The sequence below is a fragment of the Xenopus tropicalis genome, chromosome 9 (genome assembly GCF_000004195.4).
Source record: "Xenopus tropicalis strain Nigerian chromosome 9, UCB_Xtro_10.0, whole genome shotgun sequence".
Taxonomy (NCBI): domain Eukaryota; kingdom Metazoa; phylum Chordata; class Amphibia; order Anura; family Pipidae; genus Xenopus; species Xenopus tropicalis.
Genome location: NC_030685.2, coordinates 85,075,178 through 85,095,362, shown reverse-complemented (window position 1 = coordinate 85,095,362; position 20,185 = coordinate 85,075,178). Strand labels below are relative to the sequence as shown.

The 20,185-nt window shown below is 46.5% G+C and overlaps 2 protein-coding genes across 7 annotated transcripts in view; both read left to right on the top strand.

Annotated features, from left to right (window-relative positions):
* Positions 1-20,185, top strand: part of LOC116407773 — an 880,143-nt gene that overhangs the window by 503,693 nt on the left and 356,265 nt on the right. The window lies entirely within an intron of this gene.
* Positions 312-17,268, top strand: LOC100145496 (uncharacterized loc100145496). 6 transcript variants are annotated; one of them, XM_031892512.1, is made up of 6 exons: positions 322-337; positions 9,311-9,416; positions 10,450-10,584; positions 11,730-12,940; positions 14,967-15,150; positions 16,987-17,268. In XM_031892512.1, exons 4-6 carry the CDS (start codon positions 11,757-11,759, stop codon positions 17,122-17,124), a joined length of 1,506 nt encoding a protein of 501 aa, XP_031748372.1. In that variant the 5' UTR covers positions 322-337; positions 9,311-9,416; positions 10,450-10,584; positions 11,730-11,756; the 3' UTR covers positions 17,125-17,268.

The following is a 20,185-nucleotide window of genomic DNA, read 5'->3' as shown; positions in this document are numbered from 1 at the left end:
GCTAAGGCAGCGGTTTTCCCGCCAAATTGGGCTGCTAATTTAAAGCCCTGGTGGGTTTCCAAAGTACAAACCCGCCAAGGTACAGTTTTGGGCTATTTGTTGGAGCCTTGGCGGGTTTGTAGTTTGGAAACTAGTGAAAGTTTTTTTTTCTCCTAGTGTGCCTGTCCCGCTGCATGCTGGGTAATGTAGTTTGTAGCTAATAATTAGCCTACAGCTAGGATTAATATAAAACTACAATATCCAGCATGCAATTGGGCAGTATAGACAGAGGCTCTGTTTTATAGTACTTTTTGCTCTTTCAGGCTCAACCTGTCTGCCCTACCCCCTGCTCTATAGGGTATGTGATTGTACTGTTACTTTCTACTGGGATGTGGGGCAGTTCTACCCCCTGCTCTATAGGGTATGTGATTGTACTGTTACTTTCTACTGGGATGTGGGGCAGTTCTACCCCCTGCTCTATAGGGTATGTGATTGTACTGTTACTTTCTACTGGGATGTGGGGCAGTTCTACCCCCTGCTCTATAGGGTATGTGATTGTACTGTTACTTTCTACTGGGATGTGGGGCAGTTCTACCCCCTGCTCTATAGGGTATGTGATTGTACTGTTACTTTCTACTGGGATGTGGGGCAGTTCTACCCCCTGCTCCCTGCTCTATAGGGTATGTGATTGTACTGTTACTTTCTACTGGGATGTGGGGCAGTTCTACCCCCTGCTCTATAGGGTATGTGATTGTACTGTTACTTTCTACTGGGATGTGGGGCAGTTCTACCCCCTGCTCTATAGGGTATGTGATTGTACTGTTACTTTCTACTGGGATGTGGGGCAGTTCTACCCCTGCTCCCTGCTCTATAGGGTATGTGATTGTACTGTTACTTTCTACTGGGATGTGGGGAAGTTCTACCCCCTGCTCTATAGGGTATGTGATTGTACTGTTACTTTCTACTGGGATGTGGGGCAGTTCTACCCCTGCTCCCTGCTCTATAGGGTATGTGATTGTACTGTTACTTTCTACTGGGATGTGGGGCAGTTCTACCCCCTGCTCCCTGCTCTATAGGGTATGTGATTGTGCTGTTACTTTCTACTGGGATGTGGGGCAGTTCTACCCTCTGCTCTATAGGGTATGTGATTGTACTGTTACTTTCTACTGGGATGTGGGGCAGTTCTACCCTCTGCTCTATAGGGTATGTGATTGTACTGTTACTTTCTACTGGGATGTGGGGCAGTTCTACCCCCTGCTCTATAGGGTATGTGATTGTACTGTTACTTTCTACTGGGATGTGGGGCAGTTCTACCCTCTGCTCTATAGGGTATGTGATTGTACTGTTACTTTCTACTGGGATGTGGGGCAGTTCTACCCTCTGCTCTATAGGGTATGTGATTGTACTGTTACTTTTCTACTGGGATGTGGGGCAGTTCTACCCCCTGCTCCTATAGGGTATGTGATTGTACTGTTACTTTCTACTGGGATGTGGGGCAGTTCTACCCTTCTGCTCTATAGGGTATGTGATTGTACTGTTACTTTCTTACTGGGATGTGGGGCAGTTCTACCTCTGCTCTATAGGGTATGTGATTGTACTGTTTACTTTCTACTGGGATGTGGGGCAGTTCTACCCCTGCCTGCTCATATAGGGTATGTGATTGTACTGTTACTTTCTACTGGGATGTGGGGCAGTTCTTACCCCCCCCTGCTCTATAGGGGTATGTGATTGTCTGTTACTTTTCTACTGGGATGTGGGGCAGTTCTACCCCTCTGCTCTATAGGGTATGTGATTGTACTGTTACTTTCTACTGGGATGTGGGGCAGTTCTACCCTCTGCTCTATAGGGTATGTGATTGTACTGTTACTTTCTACTGGGATGTGGGGCCAGTTCTACCCCCTGCTCTATAGGGTATGTGATTGTTACTGTTACTTTCTACTGGGATGTGGGGCAGTTCTACCCCCTGCTCTATAGGGTATGTGATTGTACTGTTACTTTCTACTGGGATGTGGGGCAGTTCTACCCCCTGCTCCCTGCTCTATAGGGTATGTGATTGTACTGTTACTTTCTACTGGGATGTGGGGCAGTTCTACCCCCTGCTCCCTGCTCTATAGGGTATGTGATTGTACTGTTACTTTCTACTGGGATGTGGGGCAGTTCTACCCCCTGCTCCCTGCTCTATAGGGTATGTGATTGTACTGTTACTTTCTACTGGGATGTGGGGCAGTTCTACCCCCTGCTCCCTGCTCTATAGGGTATGTGATTGTACTGTTACTTTCTACTGGATGTGGGCAGTTCTACCCCCTGCTCTATAGGGTATGTGATTGTACTGTTACTTTCTACTGGGATGTGGGGCAGTTCTACCCCCTGCTCTATAGGGTATGTGATTGGACTGTTACTTTCTACTGGGATGTGGGGCAGTTCTACCCCCTGCTCTATAGGGTATGTGATTGGACTGTTACTTTCTACTGGGATGTGGGGCAGTTCTACCCCCTGCTCTATAGGGTATGTGATTGGACTGTTACTTTCTACTGGGATGTGGGGCAGTTCTACCCCCTGCTCTATAGGGTATGTGATTGGACTGTTACTTTCTACTGGGATGTGGGGCAGTTCTACCCCCTGCTCTATAGGGTATGTGATTGGACTGTTACTTTCTACTGGGATGTGGGGCAGTTCTACCCCCTGCTCTATAGGGTATGTGATTGGACTGTTAATTTCTACTGGGATGTGGGGCAGTTCTACCCCCTGCTCTATAGGGTATGTGATTGGACTGTTAATTTCTACTGGGATGTGGGGCAGTTCTGCAGTTGATCCTTAAGCTATAACTTTCAGGATATCTTGAGGCTGCTGAGAGTTGTAGTTCAACACACCCATATGTATATCATGTCTGGGGTTAATGCAACATTCTGAATCCATTTCCGTAGTGACTTCCCAGCTGGACTGGGCACAGAGGGAATTATCAGCCATCCCAGTAACTGGGGAGGGGGCACAGGGCATTGAACCCTGAGGCAGCGCTGCTTTAGGTGTGCCTGTGTGATTTATATCAGGCCACAAATCCCTCACATATCAATAGGGCCAGCTATGACAATCCTGTCCAACAAGGTCTGCATCGCCCGGTTACAGTCCTCACCCAGTGGGCTTCCATAAGTCCATTGTGTGATCCAATCACTGGCCCAGGCCCTGACTGGCAATCTATAGATTCTGGCTAATCCAGAGGTGTTGCTGTAAGATGCCAGAGGTAGCAAGTCTGGACTGGGAGTCAAAACAGGTCCTGGCATTTCAATTACACAGAGGCCCAAACAGACCCCCACCAGCCCAATAAATAGTGACTGTCACTATTGTGACTCTTGCATTTGCCAGAACCCACAGATTACCAGTCCGGGCCTGATTGGCAGTGAATATTTATTGGGCCTGTGTGAGTAGTTGAAATGCCAGGGCCCAATTTAAATCTCAGTCCAGACCTGCACTGCCCCCCGGGTCAGAAAGGGATCAGACTATTTTGGCTTTGCCCTCTAATACAACCATTCTGGGATGAGATCTTGATGCTATTGCACCAAATCACACTCCTAACTCTAGATAAGGACAGCCTCACTTTACTCTTGGGGAAGCCATCTTGAAGCCACTTTCAAAGCACACACAAAATCTGGTTAGCCAGTTACTCTCAGCTGCACGCATCTCTGTCACTTTATATATATATATATATAAGTGCCATGTGGTATGAGACACAGTGGGAAGGAGGTCCCTGCCCCGTAGAGCTTACAATCTAAGTAAGCACCCCATATAACTACAGCCAAGTACTCATTTCTTCTTATAATTATTGCTTTCTCTTTAATGATGACAAATGTATGAACGATAGCACAGAATGCTTTAATATGCCTTGTTAACTTCTACAAAAACAATAAAAATTGCAAGTTACAAAAAAAAGAAAGGGATAAAATTGGTTTGTACCAGTGTTTGGGCAGCCAAATGGGCCAGAGATCTGTTCATTCGGCAACCTCTCTAAATCTCAGTGTGTGGCCAGCTAGATACTGACTGTGCTGTACTTTCTCTATAGGCACCCAAGCGCAAGTGATTAGGGTAGCAGCTTTAGGCGTTTTCCAACAGATCTCCATTGCCAACTGAAATGACTGAGCCAAGTAAAAATCCTGATTTCCAAAAGGGACTAAAGGAAAGGAGAGGGGTCGGGACAGAGCAAGCTGATGGCAACGGTGATGGAAGGAATGAAAATGTTGGGTGGGATGTGATGGTGCGGAATTAATGGGTAGTTACACACTGACTGTACAGGTTTTGCCTGAACAACCAGGTAGCCATAGGGTGGCTAAAATACAGCTGAGCCATTGGTAGAGTGGTCTAAAACTGCTAAAAATTTAATTAGTAATTTAATGTAAATTGTGGAGCAGTGTGTATGGTTACATTCATTTTCTATGGGGCTTAGTGTAAATGTTACTTGTTACTGGCTTAAGTCATGGAATGCTGCTCGGCAGGTATGTTCTGCTGGATGAATTGCAAGGAGAGGAATCTCCCAGTTAGGAACACGTCTGAGATCTGATAGACTGCGCCCGTGATACAATCACAAAGGAAATGTTTAGGTGTTTAATAACCACAGCAATCACATCTTTCTAACTTTAGGGCTGATTTACTAAGATAGGAGCTATCCGCCCGTCAGATCTTTGCTGTAATAGTTTAACTAGTAGGAGCCTGATTAAACATAACCGATTGGTTGCTGTTGCCAAAAAGAACTTGTGCAGTTTTGCGTTTTGCACCTATGTTTGTGAATGAGCCCTTATCCAGTAGAGGTGCAAAATCATGAGCAATTTCAACATGATGTTTGTATGGATTCTTGCACCCAGTGCCAACGTGCCAGTTTTACTTATTGATAAGAATGAGGGCCCCCTGACAATTTAGTAACCTGGCTCTCTCCATATGTTTGTTTTTTGCACCGTTACAATCAATGAAGGGCTTTAAGGTACTGGAACTTGCCCCCCATCTGTGTTTCTATGTGGCCCCGCCCTCTGGCTGGAATCTTAATTATACCCCCTGCCTGTGCCACGTTGGAAACTGATTTTTCTTTTTTACACCGAAGCCCCTCCCAGATTTATCCCTGGAACATGTGTGTTCAATAAGGTTGCGTTGATTCCAGTTCCCATGATAATGACACAAATCTATATTGCTAAAGTGACCGTGGTTACTAACCCATTAAGCTTTGTACTAAACTGCCTGGTTTTAGTAACGGTGGAAAATTTACAGTGTATGACAGCGCCGCCTACAGGCAAAAATAAGTCAGTATTTTAAAGCTGTAAATACATTTTTAGCCAAAACCCCACACTTTTTATCATGTCAGTGTCCCATAAAGAGCTGGATCCAGAGTTGCCAGATTTATTTTTCCAAACCAGCCAAAGTCAGTTCTAACACCAGCCCAAAACTAGCCAAAAGCCACTTTGAAAGTAGCCCAAAAATAGCCCAATATGCGCAATGAGAAAAAATTCTAAAAAATTAAAAGTATATATGGGAAACCTGCCTTTTTAAAGCGTATAATCACTCCCCATGTCCTGTGCCCCCTCTCCAGTTACTGGGATGGCTGATAATTCCCACTGTGCCCAGTCCAGCTGGGAAGTCACTACAGAAATGGATTCAGAATGTTGCAGTAACCCCAGACATGATATACATATGGGTGCGTTGAACTACAACTCTCAGCAGCCTCAAGAGATCCTGAGAGTTATAGCTTAAGAATCAACTGTAGAAAGTAACAAATGGCAGCCCCCCCACATCATAGTAGAAAGTAACAGTACAAACTCATACCCTATAGAGCAGGGGGTAGAACTGCCCCACATCCCAGTAGAAAGTAACAGTACAAACTCATACCCTATAGAGCAGGGGGTAGAACTGCCCCACATCCCAGTAGAAAGTAACAGTACAAACTCATACCCTATAGAGCAGGGTGTAGAACAGACAGGTTGAGCCTGAATAGAATAGAAATGGGAGCCTCTGTCTATACTGTCCAATTGCATGCTGGGTATTGTAGTTTTATATTAATCCTAGCTGTAGGCTAATTGTTAGAAACAAACTACATTACCCAGCATGCAGTGGGACAGGCACACAAGGGGGGAAAACTGCACTGTGGCGGGTTTGTACTTTGGAAAGTACTTTAGTAGCCCAATTAGGCGGGAACACCGCCAACCTGGCAACCCTGACTGGATCTGAGTTTTCTTCCATAGAAAATAGGCGTATCGCTCCCCTGTAATCTCATCTTCCCGACTTCCCAAGCATAAAGACTACCATTCCCGGCATGCCTTGTACTGGGCGCGATATTTAGACGTCACATAGCATTTTTATGGTTGGTGTTCCTGAGTAAAAACTACGTTTCCCGGCGTTCCACTCGCCTTTAGCACGGTGCGACGTCATAGGCCTGAGCCCGGCGTCTCCGACTGGGAAGAAAAACTACAGTTCCCATCAGTCTATGCGATCAATTTGGCGTTTCAGGTAAGGAAAGGAAATCAGTTCTCTCAGTTTGATGTGTGGGCGGTGTTTTCCCCTCACAGCCGTGGGTGCAACCATTATTGAGTATTAAAGGGGTGAAACACTGAGAATGAATTCATGGGTTTGGATCCTGCTAGTTAGAAGGCTGAATGTCTCGTTGCGACCTATGTCTGGAATGTAGTACATTTATCTAAGGATTTTCCTGTTAGGGTCGCCATTACAACTCATGCAGCAAAAACTTAAATCTCTGTCCCCTATGGTTCCAGTGTTATTTGTCTCCTGGTCTGTCTTGGCCACTGTCATACCCAAGCCTGCCTGAACCCCACTCAGATTCTACCCACTCCTGTCAAAAACCCACATGTAATTATACATATACATATGGGTAGGAGGTGCCATAGTGTTTCCCTTAGACAGTACAGTATGGGGGTACAGCTTATTGTGTGCCCAGAACATTCCTTCTCTGTATATTTGTATTTATACATATGGGTAGGGGGTGCCATAGTGTTTCCCTTAGACAGTACAGTATGGGGGTACAGCTTATTGTGTGCCCAGAACATTCCTTCTCTGTATATTTGTATTTTATACATATGGGAGGGAGGTGCCATAGTGTTTCCCTTAGACAGTACAGTATGGGGGTACAGCTTATTGTGTGCCCAGAACATTCCTTCTCTGTATATTTGTATTTATACATATGGGTAGGGGGTGCCATAGTGTTTTCCCTTAGACAGTACAGTATGGGGGTACAGCTTATTGTGTGCCCAGAACATTCCTTCTCTGTATATTTGTATTTATACATATGGGTAGGGGGTGCCATAGTGTTTCCCTTAGACAGTACAGTATGGGGGTACAGCTTATTGTGTGCCCAGAACATTCCTTCTCTGTATATTTGTATTTATACATATGGGTAGGAGGTGCCATAGTGTTTCCCTTAGACAGTACAGTATGGGGGTACAGCTTATTGTGTGCCCAGAACATTCCTTCTCTGTATATTTGTATTTATACATATGGGTAGGGGGTGCCATAGTGTTTCCCTTAGACAGTACAGTATGGGGGTACAGCTTATTGTGTGCCCAGAACATTCCTTCTCTGTATATTTGTATTTATACATATGGGTAGGGGTTGCCATAGTGTTTCCCTTAGACAGTACAGTATGGGGGTACAGCTTATTGTGTGCCCAGAACATTCCTTCTCTGTATATTTCTATTTATACACATGGGAGGGAGCAGGCAGTACAATATACATTGAATATAGCTAATTTCTGTCTATTTGAGATGAATGAGCAGTGGCAGAGGCAACACTCCCAAGCTGTGATGAGATGCTGAAACCTGATTGGTCAGTAGAGCTTCTGACAATTGAGCAGCTTTTAGCTGATGCCATTATTGTCCCTTCCAATGTCCATGTTATTCCAGTGTATCTTCCTATGTGCCGGTATCATGCAATACTGTGTTTATAAGCACCTCCCCTCACACTGTGTTTATGGCCCTATCCGGAGCTCAGCATTAAGGAGACATTAGGCTGGTAATGCAGAGCTATATATGTTTCTGCACTGACAACCAGGGGCAAATTCCACCAAACAGTCATAAAGCAGCAGTGATTGGGTACAATATTCTCTAAGCCATTGACCTATGAGCACAATGTAAAATCAGGTTTTAGATCTTACATGGGATGTATTTTCTCAAGCATCAAGCAAAAAGTTTGCCCATAGCCTGTACAGAGAGATACCATAAAACTATGGCAGCATAGGGATTCCCCTGTACTAAGCACAATTCAGCAGGAACAGCCCCCTAAGTTTGCTCATAGCCTGTACAGAGAGATGCCATAAAACTATGGCACATAGGGATTCACCTGTACTAAGCACAATTCAGCAGGAACAGCCCCCTAAGTTTGCTCATAGCCTGTACAGAGAGATACCATAAAACTATGGCAGCATAGGGATTCCCCTGTACTAAGCACAATTCAGCAGGAACAGCCCCCTAAGTTTGCTCATAGCCTGTACAGAGAGATACCATAAAACTATGGTAGCATAGGGATTCCCCTGTACTAAGCACAATTCAGCAGGAACAGCCCCCTAAGCTTGCTCATAACCTGTACAGAGAGATACCATAAAACTATGGCACATAGGGATTCCCCTGTACTAAGCACAATTCAGCAGGAACAGCCCCCTAAGTTTGCTCATAGCCTGTACATAAAACTATGGCAGCATAGGGATTCCCCTGTACTAAGCACAATTCAGCAGGAACAGCCCCCTAAGTTTGCCCATAGCCTGTACAGAGAGATACCATAAAACTATGGCAGCATAGAGATTCCCCTGTACTAAGCACAATTCAGCAGGAACAGCCCCCTAAGTTTGCACATAGCCTGTACAGAGAGATACCATAAAACTATGGCACATAGGGATTCCCCTGTACTAAGCACAATTCAGCAGGAACAGCCCCCTAAGTTTGCTCATAGCCTGTACAGAGAGATACCATAAAACTATGGCACATAGGGATTCCCCTGTACTAAGCACAATTCAGCAGGAAGAACTGAGGATTTAACATCCCTTTGCCAGTAGTTGCCCCTTTGCACCCACCGAACAACAGCTCTGCTCTATACACCAATCATATGAGGCAAATACAAGCAGAGGAGAGGGCATTTAATAAAAGTAACAAATGACCATTGAGTTCTCGGGGCCCTTAAGCTTCAGTGAGAGATGAGCAGAGTTTCTATGGTGATTGACCCTTAAGAACAAAATGTCCGTCCCAGAGCCAGAACATTGCATCACCAGCAGAACCTCGGGCCAGGAAAGCTCACACTGATTTTTATTGAACCTCTGGGAAAGCTAAATAAAGGCAAAGTTCTCTTTTATCCACAGGTTTTTATTTCATCAGATCACAGCGAGTTCTTCTCCGTGCCCAAATGCAGCTCCGTATGGGGGGGCAAGTACCAGTAAGGGAAGGAGCAGCTCCTGGCCCAGCAGGGTAAGCACCGCTCTTACATTGATTTGCCCCTTCTACTGCCATTGTGCTGGGACTCCATTTGTAACTTATATACAGGTACCACTTTTTTTGTGTTCGGTGACAATGACATGAGCCTGGGGGAGACACAGGAGGCTGCACTGGAATAGAAGGGAGCTGCTCTGTGGGGGCAGATTCAATGTAGCAAGGTTTCTAATTGGACCAGCCTTCTGCATAATTAATGTATCTTTAAAGGGACACTGTCATGATTTTTACTATGTACTTTTTATTTCTAAATGACACTGTTACACAGCAAATAATTCCCTCTGCCATTTAGAACTGCTTTCAGCTAACCTATTGTTTCTCCTACTCCCATGTAACTGGAGGAGTCCCAAGCCGGACTTGGATTTCTTACTATTGAGTGCTATTCTGATACCTACTGGGAGCTGCTATCTTGCTCCCTTCCCATTGTTCTGCTGATCGGCTGCTGGGGGTGAGGGGGGGGGGCATATCTCTCCAACTTGCAGCGCAGCAGTAAAGTGTGACTGAGTCTGAGCTTTCAGCCAGCGCTACACATTAGAACTGCTTTCAGCTAACCTATTGTTTCTCCTACTCCCATGTAACTGGAGGAGTCCCAAGCCGGACTTGGATTTCTTACTATTGAGTGCTATTCTGATACCTACTGGGAGCTGCTATCTTGCTCCCTTCCCATTGTTCTGCTGATCGGCTGCTGGGGGTGAGGGGGGGGGGATATCACTCCAACTTGCAGCGCAGCAGTAAAGTGAGACTGAAGTTTATCAGAGCAGACTGGGATTAAAAATATTCCCTGGCATTGCAAGTACCCAGAGGCCCAAACAGCACGTCACCAGCCCAATAAATAGTGAGTGTCTGGCATTAGCCAGAACCCTCAGATTGCCAGCCCGGCCTGTGAGTGTGTAAGTGTGTGAATGTGCCCTTTAAACACCAATAGTTTCATGTACAGTGGCAGCAGCTGATGTAACCTGTATCTATTGGGCTGTTTTATCACAAAGTGCTGACCAAAGGTCTCTTGGATAAGGTGGGGTTGGGGAGAGAGAAAGGGAATAAATAGAACACCAGGAGTAGCCGGTCAGCATCGAATACGATATTTGGATGAACTGCCAGTAGCCAGGCGCAACACCGGGACTGAGAGTCTGAATAGATCCGGATAAAGGTGCGTGAATGTGTCAGTATAATATACCTGCAGGGACCCCGTCACTGATTCATTCTCAATGGCTTCCAGGGATTCCAGTTTGATCTTAGTTGGGATCAAGTACAGGTACTGTTTTATTATTACAGAGAAAAGGGAATCATTTAACCATGAAATAAACCCAATAGGGCTGTTCTGCCCCCAATAAGGGGTAATTATATCTTAGTTGGGATCAAGTACAGGTACTGTTTTATTATTACAGAGAAAAGGGAATCATTTAACCATTAAATAAACCCAATAGGGCTGTTCTGCCCCCAATAAGGGGTAATTATATCTTAGTTGGGATCAAGTACAGGCACTGTTTTATTATTACAGAGAAAAGGGAATCATTTAACCATTAAATAAACCCAATAGGGCTGTTCTGCCCCCAATAAGGGGTAATTATATCTTAGTTGGGATCAAGTACAGGCACTGTTTTATTATTACAGAGAAAAGGGAATAATTTAACCATTAAATAAACCCAATAGGGCTGTTCTGCCCCCAATAAGGGGCAATTATATCTTAGTTGGGATCAAGTACAGGTACTGTTTTATTATTACAGAGAAAAGGGAATCATTTAACCATTAAATAAACCCAATAGGGCTGTTCTGCCCCAATAAGGGGTAATTATATCTTAGTTGGGATCAAGTACAGGTACTGTTTTATTATTACACAGAAAAAGGGAATCATTTTTAAAAATGTGAATTATTTGATTAAAATTGAGTCTATGGGAGATGGCCTTTCTGTAATTTGGAACTTTCTGGATAATGGGTTTCTGGATAAGGGGTCTGATACCTGTACTAAAAGATGAAAAACCCCTTTAAAGACTCTCTATTCAGTATGGAAGTTATATAGGTTATATGGGGTGTTTGCCATATGGGAAGTAGAGGGAAGGGATTTCTGGATAAGGGGTCGGGCCGTTAGAATGTAGTTCATATGAGGCTAATAATTGCCTGTTGGAAGTGACATCTCAATTACCAGAAGCCTGGGAACCTTCTCAGAAACGTTTAACTAAGTAAACAAATTTGGTGAGTGGGGCACGGGGAGCCAGAGCAGACGGGTAGGGAAGGGCTAGAATAACTGCATTAGCCTTCAGTAAGGGTTCCATGCTGTTATTTGTATTTTTGTAGGTATCTCTGGACACTTTTTTATCATCCATGGATGGTGTGTATCTTGGAAGCCAACCACTCAGGGTGGTAATAGTTGGGGCTGGCTTTGCTGGACTTGGCGCAGCCACCACCTTGGCCAAACATGGTGTGAGGGACTTGGTTATCTTAGAAGCCTCAGACCGACCAGGCGGCCGGGTTTTAACGCACAAACCCACAGGTGACCCTGCCTTAGAACTTGGAGCCACGTGGATCCACGGCCAGACGGACAATCCGCTTTATCAAATGGCCAAAGAGAAAGGGTTGCTAGCAGACGACGGCTTTAACATGGTTACCTGCCAGCCAATAAGTGTCACCCCTCAGGATTATTTCTTTTCCGAAGACGGGAAGCTTCTCCCTGCCAATGAAGTAGACCAGGTAACTTGCTTTTTTGGCCAAACCATGGCCAAGATTAATCAGCAGGACTTCAAACCGGAATGTGCATCATGGTCAGTCGGGAAGTATCTGGACCGAGAGTTTGCAGCGTCCGCTATTGCCAAGTCCGAGTCGTCCGAGGGCGTCTTTGAGTGGTGTAAGCGCATAGAGTGTGTTGATGAGGCTTGCAATTCCATGTATGAGTTTTCGCTGAGTCAGCTGGGCCTCTATACTGCACTAGAAGGACCTTTTTTCAACTCTTTAGGCAGTGGGGGCTACCAAGCTCTTCTCAACGTATTGTTAGATCAGCTTCCTCCAAATTCTTTGCGTTGTTGTAAACCTGTAAAATGTGTCCAATGGGAAGGTTCTCCTCCAACATCCAAGTCCAAACCTCCCGTCGTGGTCCTTTGTGAAGACGGAGAGGCATTTCCAGCAGATCATGTGATTGTCACAGTGTCTCTTGGTTGCTTGAAGGAACGAGCCTCAAGCCTTTTTGACCCACCGCTGCCCCAAGGGAAGATGGAGGCTGTTGAAAGGCTAGGCTTTGGCACAGTGGCCAAGATCTTCTTGGAGTTTTCTGAGCCCTTTTGGCCCGACGATTGTGCTGGTATACAACTAGTGTGGCAACAGGGACCAGAGAGCCCAGAGGGTTACACCGCTCACAACCAGGAGGACTTACTGAGATCTGAGTGGTACAAGAAGATCGGGGGGTTTGACTGTGTTCCTCTGCACCGTAGCATTCTCTGTGGCTGGATCACTGGGCTTGCTGCTGAGCATATGGAGACCCTGCCTGAGAAGGAGGTGGGAGACATCTGTGTCAGGTGAGAGGGGCAGGACAGGTGGGGGGGGGCAGAACTTGGTTCTAACCAAAAGGACTGTTTTCCCAATCATATTGGGACTTCTTGGCCTGTAGAGATCTATATAACTTCTCATTCTGGGCCAAACCCCACCATCCTGCCTGACCATGGGAGAGAGAGTACCATGAATCAGAGCTCTGGGTAAGTACAAGGGATGCACCGAATCCAGGATTCGGCCAAGATTTTGCCTTTTTCAGCAGGATTTGGATTTGGCCAAAAACTTTCACAAAGGATTCGGGGTTCCGCCAGATCCTAAGATAGTGTATTTGGTGCATCCCTAGTAAGTACTGGGTTCAGATGGGATCAAGTTTCACTCGGTACATACAGGGTTCATTCGGGTCCCATAGGCCTCTCAGGCCACACCCAGCCTCTGACCACCCAAATCCCTCACCTGTTAGTACCACCCCTCTGGCAGCTGTCTGAACCCCACCATTTTTCTTACAGAAGTCTCCTCCAGTTGTTTTGCACTTTGCACAACTCGGCCAACACATTTTGATTTGCTCCGTTATTGCTGCTATTACATAATCTGGCCAATAGAGGGAGACATTACCCCCAGGGTTTCTCTGTACCAGTAGCTGTACCTACCTGTGCCAGCCCTCCTGCCGTATAGATGTTGTGTTATACGTCTCCCCCTGATCTCACTCTGTAAGTGCTTATCCACCCCTTCTACTAACTGCCATTTCTAATCTTTTGCCCCCTATCTGTCTGCTACACGTTGGATACAGAGCCGCCCCCTCACACTGCGAGTAGAATCATACCTAATATTCCTACTCACCGTCTATAATCCTTTAATCCTCCCATATTCTTTTTGTTCTCATTTACAGCTCTTGTATTTTATCTGCTCTGATCTTGTATTAAACTGTCTGATTATATTTCCCGTAGCTTTCCCTTTATTTCATGCGCAGGTTCTATTATCTTTCCCTCTCTGCTGCCCTTGGAGTTCTACATTGGTGTTTTCAATGTGCTCTCCAGATGCTTATCTGTGTCACTCTATTATTATTGTATTCTTAACTCCAGACTTCCAGGTTATTTAATGATATTCTGTATTAATTGTTATAATTAAAAAAATACACAACAGCCAAGTACAGGCAATATTGACTTTTATTGGTATAAACGCACCAGAAAGACCCTAGAACATCCTGCTATAGTTCCAGGGGTACCCAGGGCACAAATAAGCACTCACCCCAAATCCCCCCCTAACTGGCCTTCAGGCTGGGCCCCCTTAGCCCATAACAAGGTTACAGATATATAGAAACATTGGGGTAACAGTCACCCCACTATAGTTCCAGGGGTACCCAGGGCACAAATAAGCACTCACCCCAAATCCCCCCTAACTGGCCTTCAGGCTGGGCCCCCTTAGCCCATAACAAGGTTACAGATATATAGAAACATTGGGGTAACAGTCACCCCGCTATAGTTCCAGGGGTACCCAGGGCACAAATAAGCACTCACCCCAAATCCCCCCCTAACTGGCCTTCAGGCTGGGCCCCCTTAGCCCATAACAAGGTTACAGATATATAGAAACATTGGGGTAACAGTCACCCCACTATAGTTCCAGGGGTACCCAGGGCACAAATAAGCACTCACCCCAAATCCCCCCCTAACTGGCCTTCAGGCTGGGCCCCCTTAGCCCATAACAAGGTTACAGATATATAGAAACATTGGGGTAACAGTCACCCCGCTATAGTTCCAGGGGTACCCAGGGCACAAATAAGCACTCACCCCAAATCCCCCCCTAACTGGCCTTCAGGCTGGGCCCCCTTAGCCCATAACAAGGCTACAGACACTCTTGGGGGGCCCGGGAATGACGCCTCAGATAATACACGGACTGTAATTTTCCATTTTTATGGTTGGTAAATCATTGATGCTCTTTATGTTCATACAAATGACATTCTGCACTCGCTTTGAATTCTCATCTCTTTGTTCCATTCCCGCTCCCCCCGCTCTCCCCTCCCTGCTTCCCCTTGGCCGCCCCATCCCCGGGGTACAGACTGCTGAAGCAGTTTACAGGCTGGCCGGTATCGGAGCTGAGGGGGGTCCTGCGCTCCACGTGGCACACTAACCCCTACACGCGAGGCTCTTACACCAACGTGCCAGTCGGAGTGGATGCAGTGAAGGAACAGAAAGCGCTAGAAGAACCTCTTCCATCAACGCACCAGAAGAGAAGACTCAGGGTATTTGGCTTCTGTAAAAAATTTTTTTTTAATGTTGTGTTTTCTCTGCAGTTCTAAATGGAATGTCCTTCTGTGCACCTGTCCTATGCCTTCTCCTTTCCAGTCATTGGGGGACATGCCCGAACCTTGTCATCCGTGTCTTCTTCCTACCTGAACCCTCCTCATCCCCCCATGTCTTCTCCTACCTGAACCCTCCTCATCCCCCCATGTCTTCTCCTACCTGAACTCTCCTCATTCCACCATGTCTTCTCCTACCTGAACCCTCCTCATCCCCCCATGTCTTCTTCCTACCTGAACCCTCCTCATCCCCCCATGTCTTCTTCTACCTGAACCCTCCTCTTCCCCCCATGTCTTCTCCTACCTGAACCCTCCTCATTCCACCATGTCTTCTCCTACCTGAACCCTCCTCATCCCCCCATGTCTTCTTCCTACCTGAACCCTCCTCATCCCCCCATGTCTTCTTCTACCTGAACCCTCCTCTTCCCCCCATGTCTTCTCCTACCTGAACCCTCCTCATTCCACCATGTCTTCTCCTACCTGAACCCTCCTCATCCCCCCATGTCTTCTTCCTACCTGAACCCTCCTCATCCCCCCATGTCTTCTTCTACCTGAACCCTCCTCATCCCCCCATGTCTTCTCCTACCTGAACCCTCCTCATCCCCCCATGTCTTCTCCTACCTGAACCCTCCTCATCCCCCCATGTCTTCTTCCTACCTGAACCCTCCTCATCCCACCATGTCTTCTCCTACCTGAACCCTCCTCCTCCCACCATGTCTTCTTACTACCTGAACCCTCTTCATCCCACCATGTCTTCTCCTACGTGAACCCTCCTCATCCCACCATGTCTTCTCCTACCTGAACACTCTTCATCCCACCATGTCTTCTCCTACCTGAACCCTCCTCCTCCCACCATGTCTTCTTACTACCTGAACCCTCTTCATCCCACCATGTCTTCTCCTACCTGAACCCTCCTCATCCCCCATGTCTTCTCCTACCTGAACACTCTTCATCCCACCATGTCTTCTCCTACCTGAACCCTCCTCCTCCCACCATGTCTTCTTCCTACCTGAACCCTCCTCATCCCACCATGTCTTCTCCTACCTGAACACTCTTCATCCCACCATGTCTTCTACTACCTGAACCCTCCTCCTCCCACCATGTCTTCTTACTACCTGAACCCTCTTCATCCCACCATGTCTTCTCCTACCTGAACCCTCCTCATCCCACCATGTCTTCTCCTACCTGAACCCTCCTCCTCCCACCATGTCTTCTTACTACCTGAACCCTCTTCATCCCACCATGTCTTCTCCTACGTGAACCCTCCTCATCCCACCATGTCTTCTCCTACCTGAACACTCTTCATCCCACCATGTCTTCTCCTACGTGAACCCTCCTCATCCCACCATGTCTGATTCCTCATCCCACGACATATTAGCTTTATACCTTATATCTAAACCTTGTTCATCCTACTGTGTTCTATTCATACATGAACCTTGGTTATTCTGTGCAGTCTTATCCTACCTGAACCTTACTCATCCCTCTATGTCTCACCCTTACCTGAACCTTACTCACCCTGCTGCATTTAGTACCATTTGAGCCTGGCTTATTCTACCATATCTTATTACTATGTGAGCCTTGCTTATCCCTTTGGCCTTATTCTTGCCTGATCATTCCCCTTCTACGTTGTCATATTCCTGCCCAAACCTACTTCTCCTTCATTGTTTTACTCTCTCCTAAGTTTTACTCATCCTATTGGCCCTCTACCTGCTTGAAACTTGCTCATCCTATTGGTCCAATTCCCACCTTTGACCTGACGGCTCCATTCGCTGTGCTTAGCCTTTGCAGGTGCTGTTTGCAGGGGAAGCCACTCATACCAATTTCTACACAACAACTCATGGTGCCTACCTGACTGGGGTGCGGGAAGCAGAGAGGATCCTGGGACACTATGAGATCAGGGCAAACCCCCGCCTGTAACTTCCTACTGTGAAACTAACCTGAGCCAAATGCTGCTACGTCTGGGTTTGCCATTTCCCAGCAGGCAGTGTAGCTTTGCTTCCCCTTTATACCTCATCAATAAAACAGCTTTTCCCCTGGCCGGGAAAACCCAAGAATCCATGATTAATATTGTTCCTTTATTCAGAAAACACGGATTCGTACTTGCAGCAGGCAATATATAATAAGCAGAGATCTATCTGTAAGGGAATTGGCTTTGTGCCATTGTCTCTCTCTGTCCATCTTGCGAGGGGGGCTCATTATGTCCCCTGTTGTTTCTGGTATTGACTCTTCCTCCACTGACATCAGCCCCGCAGCCTGCGCAGAGATAAGGATTCAGGGCAGAACAATGTCTGTGTAGGAGGCAGAATCTGCTTGCCAGGATATCCCTACAGCAAGGATATCAGTAGCCCAAAGTCTGGTGGGGGTGGGGGTCGGGCAGATTTATCAGCATCTGCCCCACCTCAAACTCACACGTAACCAACTGGTCAGATGGGTGGTTGATAGAAGGACCCCACCTGGCGAGGAATTTATGGCTGAACAGCTGAACTACCTTTCCCAGGAAGCCCTTTGATACAGAGCATTTGGCTTCTTGGGCCACTGGTTCTATGATTAACATGCCCAGGGCCGGAACTGGGGTAGGCAACCATGGGGGGGGGGGGGGCACTAGGCACGTAGCTCTTTCTTCACCTACCACTAGTCTGGGCTCTCATTCCCCCCTGCTGCAACTCCAGTGCGCACTCCCCTCACCCCCTGCTGATCATATAAAGGATTTGCTGCCAGTGTAACACTGGAACCCAGAATCCTGCTCACCTGGTTGGCCCAGCCACGAGCCACATGTGGAACCCCCATCCACCATCATAAAGAATTAAAGGCTAATTAGCTCTCTTTGATCTCATTTCCATGTATCAACATTATAGCCGGCCCCGGTGCCCCTATTTATGCCCTCTGGGTTGCAGTTGCACTAAGGGACGGGTATGAATGCTCTCTCTATATATATCTGTAGGGTTTATAAGCCCCCCTACTGATGCAGCCCCCAGCTTAGCCGCTGGTATTTAGCCCATCTCTCTGCTCAGAAGTTCCCTTTAATGTTGCCGACTGTAATACAGATTTGCCTCCGGGCCGAGGATCCTGCCATTCTGTGGTGCACAATGGAGCCCTTCAGAGCCATTATCATGCTGCTCGCTCCCTCCTCCCCCCCCAACTGGCAGGTTTTACTGCCCTACGTGGCAACGCCAGTCTCTTACTCTCACCAACATGAGGGCTTCATTACTACTGAGAATGGCAGTGCCAGTATGCGGTACCCCTGGCAGTGCCAAGGAGCTGCTTTTGCTCCTTTGTACCCCCAACAGCTGCTCCCCCTACACTTATTGCTGTGACTGAAATACAGGCATCGGACCCCTTATCTGGAAACCCATTATCCAGAAAGTACTGAATTACAGAGAGGCCATCTCCCATAGACTCCATTTTAATCAAATAATTAACATTTTTAAAAATGATTCCCTTTTCTCTGTAATAATAAAACAGTACCTGTACTTGATCCCAACTAAGATATAATTACCCCTTATTGGGGCAGAACAGTCCTATTGGGTTTATTTTATGGTTAAATGATTCCCTTTTCTCTGTAATAATAAAACAGTACCTGTACTTGATCCCAACTAAGATATAATTACCCCTTATTGGGGCAGAACAGCCCTATTGGGTTTATTTCATGGTTAAATGATTCCCTTTTCTCTGTAATAATAAAACAGTACCTGTACTTGATCCCAACTAAGATATAATTACCCCTTATTGGGGGCAGAACAGCCCTATTGGGTTTATTTAATGGTTAAATGATTCCCTTTTCTCTGTAATAATAAAACAGTACCTGTACTTGATCCCAACTAAGATATAATTACCCCTTATTGGGGGCAGAACAGCCCTATTGGGTTTATTTAATGGTTAAATGATTCCCTTTTCTCTGTAATAATAAAACAGTACCTGTACTTGATCCCAACTAAGATATAATTACCCCTTATTGGGGCAGAACAGCCCTATTGGGTTTATTTAATGGTTAAATGATTCCCTTTTCTCTGTAATAATAAAACAGTACCTGTACTTGATCCCAACTAAGATATAAGCCCAGGTCCCAAGTATTCTGGGTAATAGGTCCCATACCTGTACATGCCTTTATGTATCAGGATATTGGGGGTTCTGTACAGAGAATAAAACTAAGGGCACGGGAGACTTGGGGGGGACCGACCCATCTGTGCCATTAGGTACCCACCGGCCCAGCATTCTGCACTTTGTGCCCTATTTCTTAGTTCAGGGCATGGCCGCCCCTTGGTGCCCTTGCACTTGGGGCATGGGTAAGAGTAAATGCCCCCTAATGTATTACTATGTGAATCTGAACTCTATACCCTGGGTAATTGGGCCCCCACTGCTTATGATGGAGAGAAATGGAAGCAAATTAGTGTTGGTTTTTGCTTATGGCAATCAAGTCGTTATTTCTCCGGATGTTTCTATAGAATATTCCTACCCACTGGCACAGGCTACAGACACAATTTGATTGGCGTAACTGGTAAATGATGATGTGTCGGGGCTGACATTTTTATAGATGAAGCGCTAATGGCGGCGGCGGCCAATTAAACGTCTATTAAAGCTGAGAGGGGAGCAGCGCTGGGCCTCTGCCTAATGGGCCCTAAGCTGGAAGTGATAATGGGCTTATTCTCTAGACGATCCGCTTGGCAGGGACTTTGGCCTATGGCTGTTGGCACCTAAATGAAAAAAACCAACGGTGCCAGCAGCCGTGGGTATGAGCCGCCTTCTTGTCCTCAGAGCTACTGGGAGTTACTGGCAATTACTCGTGTTTATTCCTCCTAAAATCCCTTTCTTGGTATATAGTCGGCATGCTCTGGGCTGCTGCGTTCTGATTGGCTCCCACTGTGCATGTGGGTGATGGAGGAGAGCAGAGCGCCCACAGGCTGCGAATACACAGGAATGGGGCCGTGTAGCCGGGGGGGGGCGAGGGGGCATGCAAGGGCTGGCTTTATTATAGCACCCC